The sequence below is a fragment of the Stigmatopora nigra genome, chromosome 14, assembly GCF_051989575.1.
Source record: "Stigmatopora nigra isolate UIUO_SnigA chromosome 14, RoL_Snig_1.1, whole genome shotgun sequence".
Lineage (NCBI taxonomy): Eukaryota > Metazoa > Chordata > Actinopteri > Syngnathiformes > Syngnathidae > Stigmatopora > Stigmatopora nigra.
Genome location: NC_135521.1, coordinates 2,380,446 through 2,393,687, shown reverse-complemented (window position 1 = coordinate 2,393,687; position 13,242 = coordinate 2,380,446). Strand labels below are relative to the sequence as shown.

General features: G+C 36.1%; 1 protein-coding gene across 5 annotated transcripts in view; it reads left to right on the top strand.

Annotated features, from left to right (window-relative positions):
- The window catches only part of il1rapl2 (interleukin 1 receptor accessory protein-like 2), a 122,105-nt gene that overhangs the window by 65,195 nt on the left and 43,668 nt on the right, over positions 1–13,242 (top strand). For all 5 annotated transcript variants that reach the window (XM_077733245.1, XM_077733244.1, XM_077733242.1 and 2 more), the window contains exons 3-4: positions 9,355–9,524; positions 10,978–11,081. In XM_077733245.1, the coding sequence (XP_077589371.1) occupies positions 9,355–9,524; positions 10,978–11,081 (274 nt within the window). The remainder of the gene's footprint in view (positions 1–9,354; positions 9,525–10,977; positions 11,082–13,242) is intronic.

Below are 13,242 nucleotides of genomic sequence, written 5' to 3'. Positions count from 1 at the left end.
TTTGAAATCTTCATTTCTAGCAAAATCTTAGAAGATTTAATTGGGATATTGTAACAGTATTTAAATCTCAATGTTTCAGATTGGTTGTGATCCAATTTATCTGTAATATAACGAAAGAAAAAGCATAGCGAATTGTTTCAGGACAATAATGTTGAGTATAAGCGATGTATACGTGATAAAGAAGCTTAGTAGTATGTGCTGCTGCCAAGAAAGTGATATAGCTAGTGAGATGTGTGGGGGATATGTTGTGTATTTCAAAACTAGCCTCAATGGCGAGTTGGAGAAGAGGCATCTTTTGATGCCGCCTGCTCAGTTTTAGCCTCAAGCTTTAACAGGCCTTCAATTCACACATGACCAGATCACTCTTATATTTTACACAGTGATTCAGTCTGAAATTTTAGCACGTGAACAGGGTGCATCTCTTCTCTTGGTACGTGAGTGCCTGACCAGACGTTTGGTCGCCAGTCTTTTGATTGCCGGTCAAGTGTACTTGGACATTAAATAGTACTTAGATATTAAACAGTACTTGGATATTAAACAGTACTTAGATATTAAACAGCACTTCAATATTAAACAGTACTTAGATATTAAACAGTACTTAGATATTAAACAGTACTTAAATATTAAACAGTACTTAGATATTAAACAGTACTTGGATATTAAACAGTACAGTAGATATTAAACAATATAGTCGATATTAAACTATGTCTTAGATATTAAGCTCTCTCTCATGAATATAATTTTGAGAGCAGATTTGAACAGTAAACTCTGTCACCATTTAACCGGCGACCAATCGTCCGAGCAGTGTATCGATGAAGCCCATAATGAAAGTTTTCCCTGAGTCAGACTTTTGAGTTTCCATTGAAAGTTTATGGGTAACAATACAAAGAGCAGAGTTTAGTTCCAGGGGAACCATAGTTATGTGTATCTGGCTGTGACTGCACACCAGATAAACTGTGAAATCAAACTGGTATCTAAATGACAAAACTAAAATTGAACTGTTACATTTGGGGGAGAAAGAGGAAATCTTGCGAGACTGAGATTGTTATAGCAAAGTAGAAATGCTCAGTTGGCAGCATCATTTTCCGAGCTTTTTGCGGGGAATTGTACGCTTGGCGACATTGTAATATGAAGTAAAACCTTGGCTACAAAAGTCTCTTCCAAATTGGCAATGACCCAAAGCCTACTTTCAAACTGGTTAAAAGGATCACTTTAATTCAGAATAATTTTAATTATAATGTGCACCAAAGACATAATATAAGAGAACAATTTCCTAGAGAGTAGACTGGTAGCCAAGGGCTGAGCTGTTAGTGTTTTTTTTTTTTTTTTTTTTTTTTGCGTCTGTGTGACTGTGAAGGCTTTGGGAAGTGTGTGGCCTCTAATTGGCTACTGTAACTGAATTTCCTGCTGCGACTCAAGCTGACGGTTCGGGAGGGCTCATGCTCATGCACACCCACAAACACAGATAAGGTTCAAATTAGGGATGACAATAATGTCAACGCAGAAACAATCCCAGGGACAGAAATAGAGAGCCAAAGAAGAGTAGCGGACAACGTATTATTGATTTGATAGTGTGTCTCACAGCTTCACTCCCTGTAGATTTCAATTCAAATTGGAACAAAGCAAGCAATCAAAGGCAAAAAAGAAACAGAATATTTTTGAAAAGGCATCCTGTAAACGTCAAATGTTACTTTGAGATGATTTAATTGTTGAATTATACTGTCACATATACATATATTGTTAATAGAAATCCCTTGGCGGGTCATGCAATTATTATTCCTTCTTTTAAAGTGTTGTACCTGCCAAAAATTAGTTTTTAATCCATTAACATGTCAAAAGAAGTTGGAATGAATGTTTCAAATGTCTCCGTTTCTAGCAAAATCTTTGGAAATTTAATTTGGATGTTGTAACTGCTGATTTTACAGACATTTTCTACCAAGTACTATTCAAACTACTCATGTTTACTCATTTAACAGCACTTTATCAAGTAAAAGTTTCTTTTCCTCAATTTTCCTCTAACTTTACCCAATATATATCATTTTACTTTTCGACCTAGGACCCCTACCTCTCCTACTCTGACTGCCCTTTCCCCCCTCATCTCCATTCTCTATATTTTTATCATATTTGGATGATTTTTTGCAGCTGTAGGGAGAGAGAGAGCATGTTGATAGTAATCGCCCCTGTCTGATTAGATCTGGCTGTGCCATTGCTGAACCATGAGATGATTTATTGATATTTTGCAAGCGTTTTCAGGAGATGAGAATGTCTTGATTTTTTTATCCCTGATCTAACTAGGCAACTTGGGGATTAACGGCTCCTTTCATCTAAAACATGCTTTAGGGCTCTTTGTTAAGGAAAAAAAATACTTTAACTTCAAGTGGCGTATCAGTTTACTCAATATTTATGGGTCACAAACCAAAATGTGCAGGGATACATTTGGTTTAGAATATTAAAAGAGCATTACTTGCTCTAACTGTTGAATAATTCAATGATGGACCAATATATACCAGTATAAAGTTTTAGATTTGGTATGTATGTTAAGTACTGCGACTACTACAAATTGAGTTCCTTTAAGGTCAATAAAATTATTATACAGTAGTTCTTCCATTACATATGGTCAGATATATTGGCTCGGATAATGTACAATAATTTTTTTTACTAAAGGCTTATGCATATGCAAACTTTAGCTTAATAACATTAAAGTATTACAGATTTAATAATGCACCTTCTTCTTATTTATAGAAGAAAAATAACTTTATTCTACATTTTACCACCTAAATGCATTGTTTTTTTCCCAGATGTCCTTCCATCTGTAAGATAAATGAGTCTATATTAACGTTAAATCCCCAAAACACAACTTTTTATAGTTTGTCCCCTAAAACTGGCCAATCGTGAATGTCCAATAGTGTTCATTGCACAATTTTAATCTGTTCCTGACACATACACACCCTTCACTTACACACATGGGATAAGATGTCAGTCAAGATAGATGTTTAAGTTTGCCCCGAACATTCCATATGGCATTGTGTCATTTCTATGTTTTTGTGCAGAAGTACTGTGTACAAGTATCAGAGCGAACTCATCCCTGGGGCTGTGCCACGGATTTTTTTCCATCGTTCACCTCTGCTGCGTTCAGTCTGCTTTTGAGTCAGATATACAAAATGCATGCGAACACTGCAAGTACCAAAAAACAACAAGGAGTTGAAAAAACTCTTGTGAAGGATATTTTGAAATATAGCTACAGGCCTAAGCTTCATCAGCTTCTAAGCTGGCAGACGTTTGGACTCTGTTGCTGCAGAATCATTTGATTTTTTTCCAAAGGGAGTCTGGACTAAAAGTCACATCTGCAGGAGTGTTGATTTGTTTAGGATTAGTATTAAATACCTTAACTTTTGAATAACAATTATAGGGGTAAAGTCATATTTTGACAGTTTTTCTGCCAGCTACTAGATAAATCCTGTGAATTTGTTTTAAGCAATTGGTGTCTTACATGCTATTTTCTATTTGCATTCTTGTTAAAACACTCATAAATCCAGTTATGGAAACATTTAGTTTCCTTTTAATGTAAAATTTGGAATGAATGCCTGTTTTTGGTAGTAAAGAGCAGAGGTTATAATGTTAAATCACGTTCCATCCAGATCTTAATCAGATCTAGAATTCTATTTAATTTAAAAAGTGCAATCCTATTAAATGTGTCCATATGATCTCTGTTGAATCTCATCAGATCAGTTTTTAATTAATTCTATTTTCATGGAATCTTATCTCTTTTCTAGTGCCAGAACCTAAGAAAAGCTATTGATAAATATATTGCTGCCATTCACCCATTAACTCAATGCTTGCCATTGACAATTAAAGATGTCCAATTCCTTTCAAATAGAATGCTCATATTCCACTGACATTCATAAAAATATATATTTCAACATGCTAATATTTCTTATTTCTTCTATAAATCACTACTTAACCAAATCCATGGTATTTTGCAATTCCCACATAATCCCAGCACATACTTAAATTCACTTTTTAGTCTCCCTATGCTTTTGAGGAACTCACCATTTCCAAGACTCCACATTTTTTTGCCCTAATTTAACTGCAGAATCCTTCAATGCACATATCCGATCTTACATCTTCATAAATTATTCAAAATACACTTGCTGTGTGTCAGCAGTGATTTAGCAGCTTGTGTCTCACACTGACTCATCAGCAGAGTGACACAAGCCACACTGCAGCCCACCCACCCACACACACATACAGTACATTGCTGCTTACACACTTACGTACCAAACTTTTCTACGCTGGCGGGCAAACACACTGTCACATTCAGGAGTGTGCACTCACTGTGCCTGATTGCCCACACACACACACACACACACACACACATACATCCAACCTAAACCTTGATGACTGAGGCTTTTCCTATCTGATTAGAAGTGCAGTGTCTGCAACTCTTACTTGGTCCTTTTGAGAATCCACTCTCTGCTGTCTATATGCATCTGTTCATTTCTCCTATGGAAAAAAAATGGGTATTCTAGCAAAAAAAGTAACACTTTAAGAGTCTCTGCTATCTCCTGAAAAGAGGACCTCATCAATGGTAGAGGAATGTCAGTTTAAAACGTTCTACCATGAACGATGCTGACGTCTACTCATCTCTGCTCTAAAGTAGCTCAGTTTATGTGGAAAATTTGAAATGGAATTAACAGATGGTAATAAATCAAGGATGCCACGTTATTATAATCAAATTCTGTTCACGGAATAAGTAACATTTGAGCAAAAAAAGTCAATCATAGTGGAAAATACCAGGCTAGTTTATGCCAAATTGCAGGTTCAGGTCAATTTGAGTAGCAAAACTATCACAGAGCTGATTTGTATCTTTGCCTAATGCAAAGTGTTATCTTTTTAAAGTTCTAATAGCTTCAAACTAACTTAAATGGAAGTGGAAGGACCTGTTGAAAGGGCTTAATTTGTGGAATAAGCATAAAGTTCCATTTAACAGGTTAAATATTTTTCTTAAACCATGGCATTAAACAAAAAGAGTCATGCTGCATAAAGACTCAAACCTAATTTAAAAAGCTCATCCTTGGAGGCATATATTTTTGGGTAGAAAATTCTAAAATTGCATCCATTTTTGGACACTTGGGTGTTTCTTACTATTTGTGGAGAAATTCTACCACCCAATCTATTTAAACAGGGAGAGATGGCTATGAATATTCATCTTTCAATGACATTGACAAGGCTAAATGTCCAATCCAGTTTGTCTAATGCCATCAATTGCAGCCAATGTTAACAAACTAGTGCTCACCCATCACCCACACAGTACAAAATATTAGAAATATTGCATTATAGCTACTCATTTAGGAAGCAACACATTGTCACCAGATGGGAAATTTGACTAAAGCGCACAGGTGATTTATCTATGTTTGCACAGATCCAATCATTGCTTTCTCATTGCTCCATTAATAGCACTCCCACTGTCACAAGCACTTTATTTCATGAAGTATTGCACAAATTATCATTGGTATTTAATGATGTGCCTATAATTGACAGTCCCAATGTTTAATAATGTATGGTCTCATTATAACCAGCACTTGTTTGTCTACAAATGCCTTTCTTTGATGCAATTAATGTGATGTGATCAAATTTAAAAAGTGCACATAAAAAAAACCAACGAAAATATAATTTAATACACTCCCTCTTTTTTTCTTAAGTGGTTTGTATGCCACTAGATTGAATTTTCTTTTGATATATATAAAAATAATATAATAAAAGTGCTTATGTGACTGACCTATGTGACAAAAATGTATTTTAGATCAGGAAAAATAATTTGTAGTATATATTGAACAGGATTAATGTTAAATTTACATATTAGAGTGATCTGCACGTCGGCCTCGCAGTTCTGGGTTACTGGGTTCGATACCAAGTCGGAAATCTAAGTTTCCCTTCTGACGCTATGGGGGCACCACGAGATAACTTTGGATAAGTGGGAGAAAAGGATGGTCGTCACATTTTTGTGTCCTTGCTCTTATGGCCTTTGGATTTCTGTATCAAAGATTTAGCAGGGGATCTGCACTTTTTACTTGGTCTTTCAGCATTAATCATGGATGGAATTTCTGGGCAGCATTTTTGACAGAATTTAACAGCAAAGCACACTGTGTTTCTGCTTTCTTGCTGTTATGCTGATATGATTTGCCTGTTGGAATAAGAATCTCAAATGGACAGAAACACTGCAGATTTTCTTTTCCGTGTTTCAATGTACTCTCTAGATAGACAAGAAACTGTTGATAAATGATATTTGTCTTTAAAAAAAAAGGAAGAAACAACATTTTTTTTACTATGTTTAAAAAAAATCACTTCATTCTGGGGGAAATTATCCTACTAGGTTTATTGCTAATGAAATCAACTAACAAAAGAATGGTATAATTAGATCATTACTGAAATAAATGTTACAAATTGATGCAATTGCCTGAGTCTTAATTAAATTAAAAAGTAAAAGCTTGTGATTTTTGGTGTTTTTTGAAAAATACAATGAATTTCAAGTGTATTTTCCCTCAGAAGTCTAAGTTTAGTAGTTAATTGTCTTATAGTACTCAGACACGACTTTAAGTTGGGCTAAATTTAAAAAGGCCAAATAAACCTTTTGTCAGTGAGGTAAAAAATATTTTTATTTTAAAATGAACACTTTATATTGAAAATCCATTGAGGAAATTTGCACAGAAGCAAGTTAGCAACCAATTCGGAATAGGAAAAGTTTTTTGTCATTATTCTATTAACATTGATATTAGCATGTACTTCATTATATCCAATTTGTATTCATCAGTACAATTGTTATGACCACAAATTTAAATCCAATATCCCATGGTCTGCATTTATATGCTTGTATCAAACGAATATTACTAAAAAAATGCTTGACTCATACGCTCACTATTTGATGCGCTGGTTGAATATCATGAAAACTTTTCGATGATTGAATCTTGGGAGCACAAGCTTAAAAATTGACAGAATGACGGATGAAGGACTGTTTCGCTACAGATTTTAATTATAGAGCGCCTTTCTATGTCAGCTGCTTAGTGAGGGTGGGGCTTTGCTCTTCACAGTCAGTTCGAGAAGCGGTGGTGGTAACAGAGCTGAAGAGACACATTTTGTTGCATTCAACAATGCAATTGTCTTAGTTTTGCAGCTAAAATTCTCTCTGAAATTCAAATATAAAGACTTGGTTTTAACTTAACTCACAAGATACTAACTGTGTACATAAACACAGTACATTTATCTTCAAAAACATGGACAAGCATGCCTTAAATGCTGAGTACTACACTAAACCAATCAGGTCGATACAGGTCAAACTGGGTGTCGAGGTGTTGTCTGTTTTCTATTGCATGTTGCTTTTTAATAACCCATAAAACTGCATGTATCTTTAAATTAGAGGCCTGCTTTCTGTTTGTTTCTTTCTGTCAACGCCATTAGGAAACAATCCCCCTCCTTTGCTACCTTAGTGCTATCAGATATCCAGTCTGACAGACTAACATTGATATAAGACTTAAGATTCATTTTTATTTTTTTAAAAGATGGAATCAAATAATGAGATACGACTGTTTGCCAAACATATTCCTTGAGTAATCATTTTAGATGTTAAGAATGCAGAATGTGTCTCTCCTACTGTTTGATATGGATTCATATTAGCATATATTGAATGGATCTTTATAGGAAATAATACACAGTCCTATCAAATGTAGTATTTTGATAATTAATGGTATACGGCTGACTGGGGACCATTGATTGGATGAATAACCAATGGTGTGTACTAGAATTTGTTATGTAGACCAGTCTAGTAGTACTAGTACTTCCCTGATACCTTGAAGAGTAACAAAAGATGGAGTGCAATAGAAATTCTGAAGTGTCGTAGCCTAACTCTTGTTTACAAGCGAAGAGCAGCAAAAACAATATTCTTGGTTATTCCCAGAATAGAAAAAGCTAGGAAAAAAGAAGGGTGAAGTTCACTTGAATGACACACTGACATGCATGAGCACACTCAGTGCAATCCTTGGACATAAACTATGACAGTGACAGAATTAAATGGAGCCAGAATAATCGCAAAAAATAGACATGGGTGTAAAACAAGGACAGGTACTTGGCCCATGCCAAAGGGTAGAGTGGATATTACAAAACCATGTAATAAAAGTGAAACAAACATCAACAAAGGCAAACTAGTGCTAGTCATCAAAGAGTAATGAACATATATAAATACTATACTGTAAAAATTACAGTATAGGGGTTTAAATATGTTCTAAAGTCTCAAACAAAGGAAATCTTTAGGTTTCTTTTTCGTAATTTACATTAAATATTTAACCAAATAGAGTATTAACAGAATCTATTGTGTGAATTGAATCCCATTGACATTCAAGGTCTTAAAAACTGCCTTGTAAAACTGTTTAGGAATTGGTGCTTTATAATAAGTCAACAAAATTCCCTCATCAATATAGCCCTGCTTTCTAATTCTATTAAAGCAGCAATATTCCGTTACTGGCCATATTGAGTAGTCTGCTTTTCCCAAGAAAAGTGTCAAATGGAAGCATGCAAATGTCCTCCACTCTGGCATCAATCAAATGAATGATTCTCTCGGTGTCAGAATGTCTATATCCATTGGGGATTAAACTCCATAAATTACACTTTACAAATTCTCTTTCTTTGTCAGTGTCATCCATCTGATTGGCTATTATCTGTTTCAATGGCCCATTTTCACATGTACTGATTTTGCAATATACAGTGCACCATATGATCCTAAAGGCCTTTGGATACTCATCAATCATTAGACGTTTGTAAGGAAATACAGACAGCTGCTTTGCTTTCCAGGCTCCCCTGTGTATGTATATTGGCTGTGGCCAGTAAACAAAGAGGATGAAAACAATAAGGGTATGAAGCTGATGAGGTGTTTTGGAGTGGATGACTGTCCACAGGTTTTTATCTGGTGCAAACAGGGCAGGTTTTAAATTCAAGGCCTCAAAGCAAGCACTGGTCTTTGACGCAATAAATGGGAAATCCTACTCGACATGACAATTAAAGAAATGTGTGAATCCCGGCAACATGAATGACAATAAAATATGACCGAACATATTGACCTTTATAATTCGACTACTCTGTTTTACAAGTGGTACTCATTGCTGGTTAATTGTAACTGAACAAGTCTCATCCAATTAACGGTATAACATAGTTTGTTATTCCACTCATTTGATGTGCTAAAGAAAAACTTTTGATGAATAACACTTTTGATTCATTTTGATGAATTCTTAAGTTCTGATTTTTTTCTTCATTCCTTAAAAATGACCAGCATGTCATTGGATTTTTCTCTCTTCTTTCATTCCTTAGTTGATGGGTGCATCGACTGGTCAGTGGACCTCAAGGAGTACCACGTTCTGGCTGGTGAGCCTGTAAGGGTGAAATGTGCCTTGTTCTACAGCTACATTCGGACAAACTACACTATGGCTACCAATGCCAAGCTGCGCCTGATCTGGTATAAGAACAAAGGAGATGCTGAGGTAAAATTGCTCTTTTTTGTCAAAAGTTAATGTGATATTGCATGTAACATGTGGTCTAGGTCTTCACTGATGACGAAGAATATAGATATTGATCAATTGTTTGGCGAAAAAGACTGAAATTATGCCTGTTAAAGTTTGTAGTAGCTAAAAAATATATCGTATTCCCAGTTTGGAGTGCACTACTTGATAAACAGTCTAAATTTGTCCAACAGAATTTGGAACTCTCCAACTGATTGTTAAAACATTTATCAATGATGTCATCATATTCTGCCTTAGCCTAAAGATGGCTCCTGTAAGTTCCACCACAGATTAAAAAAATAGCAGCTGCTTTCTCTGTTTTCAGAAAATGTTATTTCCGTATCCGAATCAGCTTCAAGCTGTTTCTTAGAATGGAGGGCCCACGTCCATGCATCTACTATGTGGGAATGCTTTGTAAGGTTGCCCAACTCTGTTCTGCACACAGCCAACTACGAGCTTCGACTACATAGCTAGCATGGCTTAACAGTGTTCTTTCACTATGGATTGTCTTCAGAGACACACTGCGAGACAGTTGGGTGGGAGACAGGGAAAGTTGCGAGGGGATGATGAAAGAAAGAAAGAGAAAAAATGGCCACCAAATGTTTTTTTATACTGGCATAGCCCGCCTTGGTGCACAGTTCTCAACCTCAAAGGTGTGGACATATGGGGAGGCTTCCAACAGAGCAGAAAGTAAGGATTAGTCGAACTGGGGGATAAAAAAAAATGTCAGGCAAGGGATCAGGTGGTACACATAAGTGCAGTACCTTTGGCCAAAACTGTGTAATTGCAGGTGGACAGGCAATTGAGGAGCGACTGATGAAATGTTGGGAGGAAAATAAGGCAGAAAACTGGCACATTTGGGAAGTCATACATATCTAGATATATATAAAGTATAATGGTAGTAAAATGTGGTTAAAACACAGGGTAATCCACTACTAATAGCAAATTATTACCTATCAAACAAGTATTATAACACACAGGAAAATCATGTTTTTCCCCAAATCAACCTGAAGGAAACTATAACTACCTATATAGTATCATGATATACTTGTGGACATTTTCACTATAATGTGCCAAATGTATTCTGGTTTTACAATAAATTCTTGAGGCATTTTTTTCTTAAAAGTTAGCATGAATCAAAGTAATTTTAACTGGAAATACTGGCAGTGAATGATTGCATTGTACCGTTATCCTATAATTTTGAGATTGAGATAGAATGCACCACCAAGATGTGATAATAATTATATGGTGATAAAACCACACAAATTATTTTAATTTTCTTACCCGTACTTAATTACACATTTGGCGAGCAACCAGTTTCTTTGAGCACATGAATGTACCTGAGCAATTTGTTACATTGAATGGGCGTTAATGAATACAAGCCAAGTCTTTTTTAATTAACATTCCTAAAACGCATTCACTCTGCACCCACTAGGAACCCATCATCTTCTCTGGGCATCGACTAAGTAAAGAAGATGACTCCATCTGGTTCAGGTCTGCTGAAATGGAAGACAATGGTTTCTACACTTGCGTACTAAGGTAATTAATATATGTTTATGTACAAAGCTGAAAACAATATCATCATGAATACTCCAAATGAGCCTTCCTTTGCTTTGCATCATAAACCAAAATCATCTATTCCCACTTCCCTCCTCTTCACCTTTTACTACTGCTTTACCCTGTCGTCATTTGATCTATTTACCACACAGTAGTGGCTTTCTTTCATTTCACAAGGTACCTCCATCTTCCCATCTCCTGCAGATCTAGTGCATTTTCAACAACTGCCTCTTCTTTCCTGCTCCTTCTGCAGCAAATTCTCTTTCACGCCACCATCCCACTCCTCCACACTCACCGCCTGCCACCTATTCCTGCCAGAGCCTGACACCTATCCTCCTTAATAAGCCCCCTATGCTCTCTCTCTCTCTCCCTCTGTCGTTCTATGCTCTTTCAGCATGACAACCTAATTAGAGCTTGGCGTCTGTCATTGTCTCAGGGTCTGTTATTAACACTTTCTCTTACTCATTCCCTCTCGCTTTCTTACACATACACACAAGAAACTGCAATACCATTAGGTTCAAGTATTACACAAAGACTGACAATAATGTGCTAATACCCTGTGTACAAGTCACAGATATTATTGGAATTTTTTGATGTTGCTCATGTAAATCAAGGGGGAAAAGCAGTTTCAAATTAAAGCAGGCTTCACAGAATAATCAATATATATTACGTAATACCCGATATCGGTATGTTCAAATATGATAAATGTTTTTTTTTCACCCACAAATATGACACAATTAGTCTTTCTCCACTTAGTGTTATTTTTACACACAAAAAAACAATCTACCATGGTATATTAATATTTTTAATTAAAATTGCTTACTTTTTTTTTACTTTTCTTTGAACTATTACCACTATTTTCACACAGGACTGTTTCTATTTTAGCCCTTAATTTGCTTTCTTTTCAAATATATTGCTTTGAATGTGAGGTTGTTGGGTTTTTTCCCCCCTTTTTTACCTCCCTGCTGTGCATCGTCTCTACTTTCTCTTAATTTCACTCGATATTTCTTGCAAACACCACAGGAAGTACATCTCCTACCTGCAAGTTCATTTTATTTAAATTCGTTAGCACATTCTTGCTACTTCATTTCAATCATTCTAGCTCACATTGCTCCTGGTGAGTCTTTGGAAATGTCCTTTATTTTTAGACGTTTTCTTTCAGTGAAATAGGTAATTATCAGTTCTAAGAAGATCATATATTTTGATATAGTGTATATATAGAAAGGCAAGATGGTTTGCACTTTTCTAACTATAGATTCACCGAGTTATATCATAATCTTTTTCACCCTTTATGCCTAATAGCATCCTCCGTGTAAGAGCAACTCTAAAATCTGAATTGCATGCTTTCTCCCTTTTAATTTCCTTTTTATTCTCTACGTGTCAGAAGCTGTAGTAAGTCAAGCACCCCTAGGAGGCTTCAATACAATATTGCACTTTAAATTGGGTGGCGTTACACACCATGCATACTAATGCTGTAAGACTTTACTGCACATTGTGGGACGATTCACTGCATCTCTCGTCATTGTACTTGTGCACCAATTGTATTTTTACATACATACATACTATCTATATAAACCGGAGCACCCGGGGAAAACCCACGCTGCCTTGGGTAGACCATAAAAAATCCGCACAGGTGGACCGACCTAGATTTGAACCCAGGACTCTAGAAATATGAAGCTGACTATTTGCCCACTCAGTTGGCACCAAAAGCATTCATATCATACACACACAAAAAATATTCCTCACAATGAAACTTTAGTATAGAGCTACACTGCACCTTTTGCTACAAAAATGTGCTCTAGGAGGAAGGTAATCCCCATGATTGCACTGCTTTGTCTGTGAGCCTGGATGTGTGTGTGTGTGTGTGTGTGTGTGTGTGTGTGTGTGTGTGTGTGTGTGTGTGTGTGTGTGTGTGTGTGTGTGTGTGTGTGTGTGTGTGTGTGTGTGTGTGTGTGTGTGTGTGTGTGTGTGTCTGGCACTTTGTGTGTATGTGTGTGTGTGAGGACATATATTGACAAAAGCCACAATATGAAGACACAATTATCAAGGCAAAGGTCCCTAGGTGAACAAGCAGTTAGTCTCAATCCCTCTCAGGAGACTTGAAAAATAACATTTGCTGAGTCCTGAGCGGCAGAGAATAATG